Below are 4,695 nucleotides of genomic sequence, written 5' to 3' on the forward strand. Positions count from 1 at the left end.
GAAGTAAGGAAGGTATGTGGACTTATAACACTAAAAATCTGGTTTCGATACCCGCGATGGACAAAACATGGCTAGCCCAATGTGTAACTTTGTGCTTAACAAAAAAAAACCAAAAAAAAACAACCAAATATACTTAACTGATTCATTTTCTTTAAAATATCACAGAAACAAAACTAACACCTAATTTTTTGAAGTGATTCTCACTTTCACGTATTTATGATGTACACAAAAAACACCCATTAACATTATTAAAAAAACAAAACAGAAATAAAGCGATCGAAATGACGAAAATGAAAAGGATATTCAAGTGTTGTAGATACGAGTTATGGGTGGTTGCATTGAGACTAGAAAGGGGTGGTCATGTAAATTGCGAACTGGTTTGTTGCTAAACATGTATTTTTCTTTTGACTTAATTAAGTAAAACTCTATGTTAGTGAATAGGTTCACTACTGTGTGAAACTTTTTTCTTAATTGACAAATGTTATTGGCCTTTCAAACTGAAGCCTTTTAAGTGTAATTAAGTGAACTAACAGAAACTCCTCCCTACCGGCGACTATTTGTGCTAGTAATTGTATTTTCTGGGAAGTACTGCACGGGAAGTGTTCGGATTGTGCTCTATAGTCATACACAACTCATTGCATCAAAATGATTCAATGTACATAACTCAATTTTCAAAACTTTTACTGATATAAACTTTAATATTGTTGTGTATTAAAAGTGGTACTGATTAATATATATTATATTTTTATGAACTCCAGTTTCTCAGTAATACATTAAAAAATAATTACACCAATAATGATATATTCAAACCTTCTCATACAGTCCTAGTGAAAGTCGTGTTCTTGTTGTGAGGAGAGTACTTTTATTTAAAATAGTGTTCTATTATAAAGAAATGGTTGTTGCACATATCATAGTTATTGTGCCATTCAATAGATGGCGATACATTTCATAAGCAACAATCACCACTTCTGACATTGAGATCTTCTTGTATTTCAGCATAAAAGGTGGCACAATTGTGTTGGTTATTACGGTCACATAGATAGATAATTAGATAGACGACCATGTCATTGCTAAGATGGGCACTGGATAAAAAGAAAATGTAATTGTTCCCTTTGCAAAGTTTATGAGCAGTCTGAAAAACATAACATTTAATTATTTTTGTTCTAAGAATAAATTAAGTGTTTCGCTTTCTGAAACTGTCCTGCCTGTAATTGTGAATAGGAAATTAATGATCAATGTACATTGGCAACCAGAAAACCCTATGGATTGTTATGTCTATTGGAAGTTGATATTTGTGTTTGACAAATGTGTAAAGTATATCAAAGTATATACGAAAAAGTCATGTACAATATAATGAAACTGGGAAAAAAATTTTCTAAATGCAGCTTGACACTCGTTGGGAGAACATTAGAGTAGTAAAAAAAGTCAGTGGGGTTAATTTTTTTTTTGCTTTTAATAAGAGTAATCTATAACGCATTGATTTAGAACTACGTTATGTTTCTTACTGGCAAAATATTACTTTCTTCCTTCGCCTCTCTCGGTTTATTCGTTCTCTCTCACATCTCCAGGTTTTAATCTTTTCTTTCGTTGAACTTCTTTTATATTTCTTTATCAACCCACGCCAAACAAGAGTAATATAATTCAAAATCTGGTACTGATAAGATTTAATGTAGTTAGAATTTTGGTACCAATAGCATTGTGTCTCGGTGAGACTGCGGTAAGTTTATGGATTTGCAATGCTAAAATCCGGGATTCGATTCCTGGCGATGGACACAGCAGATGGCTTTGCTATAATACAAACCAATATCATTAATATGGTACTGAAAAGGTTGATAGTTTTAAATTTGTTACTGGTAATAGTAAATTTAGTTCTAAATGTCGCATTGATATAATTAATAATTTCAAGTTTTGTATAATAAAATCAATATAATTCCAATTCAGAGTATTGTACTGATAACATTAAATAATTGTAAATTTGATACTGATAACTTTGAATAATTTTACCTTTAGGATTGATAACATTAAATAGTTCTAAATTTGGTACCTACAACTTTACGTAGTTCTAGATTTAATAACGATGACACTCGAATTTCTAAATTTGATACTGGTAATCAACTAGGTCACTTTTTTTTCCAAGATTCTGTAATAGATATTATTTATCCATAGAAATTATTATAAATCTCACCCTATTTGTGATTGATCATTGAACAAAATAAGGGTAATACACGCAAATTTAACAAAAACAACAACAAATGCGTTGAATAATTACTTTGTAATCTAAAATGTTGCCCAGTTGTAAAGAAATTAATTCCAGCCAGATTGTAATAAACAATGATTTTATTAATGCAGTAAATGATTAACTACAAGGCACCTTCTCCCCAATTTAAAAATTTTAAAACGCAGTATACATGCTCGCGGCTTACCAGTATACATGCGCGCAGTTAACATGTAAACAAAACCTCAAAGAAAATGCTCGAATACCTTTGATTTATTTGCCATGACGATATTTGAGTCAATTCCTATATATTGTTAGATCCTCCTTTGTTGCCTTGATGAAATGACGTCAGAGTCAAACAAACGTATATATATATATATATATATATATATTTCAACAGCTCGAGGTGGAAGCTGTAAGTATATATGCAAAAAAGCAACATGGCGATACATGTATACTTAACGTCTGTTGCATTTAATACATTGTAATTAAATAGCTAAACAAATAAAGGGACTTGTAACTTTATATAAATATCCCGAAGAAAAGGAAAGGAAGAAGAGAAACGCATAAAATGATATATTATATTCTATACACCAGGTGTCGTGCTGGTAGTTATTTAAATTTATTTTACTTGATGTGGTGTTTCGGACGTTGTTAGAATACTTAGACTGGGGCTGCCACTATTGGCTCCTGAAGCTCCTTCGTCACTGTAAAAAAAAAACAAAAAACATGAAATGAATAATTTAGAAAACGGATTCAATCTAAATAAAAAAACAAAACAACAAACAAACGAAAGCTCAAGCTGAATTATAAGATTAATTAATATTTTAACCCTAAATGTACAGTATGGATAGATAAGTTTCCTTAAGTTGTAATAGTCGTTAATTTCGGTATCTTTCACTCAAGACGTCAAATATAGATATGTAGTTTTCTTTTTTATGACTAAAACATACTTTTTTTTATTAATATTAACTTCCAATCAGCAAGCTACCTACTTAGAACGAAATTAGAAATAAACCATCCTATTCATTATACATAATAAATACACGTTCTTCCTTGTAAGGATTAGAATATATCGGTTTGAACTCGCTGTTAATATTTTCGGTCGTAAATCCAATAATAACTCGTGAGAAAATGTAAAACCTTCTCACTAAAATTTTCTCTCTAATGTTCACAGATGTAATTTTTGGATATGGCTTCAATTAAACTTATCTGTTATGTTCACGGGTATAATCCTCATCAAAATCTATCTATGTTCACAGATATAGTTATCATATAGTTATATATATTATATTTTTTCCACATCTGTTACGTCACAGACATAATACTCGGTCAAACTTACCGCTGATATTCACGAACGTAATTCCCCACATTATGCTCCAAACCCATCCAATTACAATCGGAGCCAAAATTAACTGTAGAATAGCTGCCAGGATGTTTAAAAATATGGCTTTCACTCGACTGCTATATTCTGTTCTGCAGCCACAAACGATTGTACAGCCGGCTAACAGCGTACCTGTTCAAAACCAAAGAAAAACAACAGTCAGTCTGCATTCGTTTCAAATAACCTTGACTTCTACTTCTATAAAACTATCAAATGTACTCGGGCAACATTCATCTCCTTGGCTTCACGGAATGGTGGGACGACGTACATGGGCGTCACTCGTCTAGCATGTCTACTCAATGTGAAAGATTCACCAAAGTCCCCGTGCTACGCGCGACTTTAAACGTCGCTTCCGTTTGGCGTGGACTTCACGAAGTAAGGATTGAAATGACTACCAAACTCGAACAGTTTGTCCGATTAATTATTGATTTAAAACTCTAGTGGACTTCACATTGAAATTGATTCAGCTCCTCACAGCAAGTGTAACACCGGGACAGACGGACAACTCACGTTTGTTTGTTTATATAATTTTGACAAATGTTGCTTTCCCACCATTTCTTTATGTGTGTCTGTATAATATACAAATATTGACAAATGAGAGAATGTTATTTTCCCATCAGTTATGTAGTGTATAACACCATTTCTTTATGTGTGTCTGTATAATATGCAAATATTGACAAATGAGACAAATGACAATCACTTGATACAATGAAAGGGTAGTTGTATATTATCAGTAATACAAAGGAAGTAGAAAATAGTCAAATGACAATCACTTGATACAATGAAAGGGTAGTTGTATATTCTATATAATTAAATAAGTGGAATAATGCCTATCTTGCCACGTTTGTGTATATTATACAAACACACATAAAGAAATGGTGTTATACACTACCTAACTTATGGGAAAGTAACATTCAACTATTTTCTACTTCCTGTGTATTACTAATAATATACAACTACCCTTTCATTGTATCAAGTGACTGTCATGGGACTATTTTCTACTTCCTTTGTATTACTGATAATACAACTACCCTTTCATTGTATCAAGTGACTGTCATGGGACTATTTTCTACTTCCTTTGTATTACTGATAATAC

At 31.9% G+C, this 4,695-nt stretch overlaps 1 protein-coding gene across 1 annotated transcript in view; it reads right to left on the reverse strand.

Moving 5' to 3' along the window:
- Positions 1–2,374: 2,374 nt before the first annotated feature.
- LOC111088358 overlaps positions 2,375–4,695 on the reverse strand; it is a 50,774-nt gene continuing 48,453 nt past the window's right edge. The window contains exons 2-3 of the mRNA XM_022398254.1: positions 3,558–3,731; positions 2,375–2,922 (exon numbers count right to left, since the gene is read on the reverse strand). Coding sequence (XP_022253962.1) covers positions 2,879–2,922; positions 3,558–3,731 — 218 coding nt within the window. The 3' untranslated portion in view covers positions 2,375–2,878. The remainder of the gene's footprint in view (positions 2,923–3,557; positions 3,732–4,695) is intronic.

The sequence above is a fragment of the Limulus polyphemus genome, unplaced genomic scaffold, assembly GCF_000517525.1.
Source record: "Limulus polyphemus unplaced genomic scaffold, Limulus_polyphemus-2.1.2 Scaffold3608, whole genome shotgun sequence".
NCBI classification, from domain to species: Eukaryota; Metazoa; Arthropoda; class Merostomata; order Xiphosura; family Limulidae; genus Limulus; species Limulus polyphemus.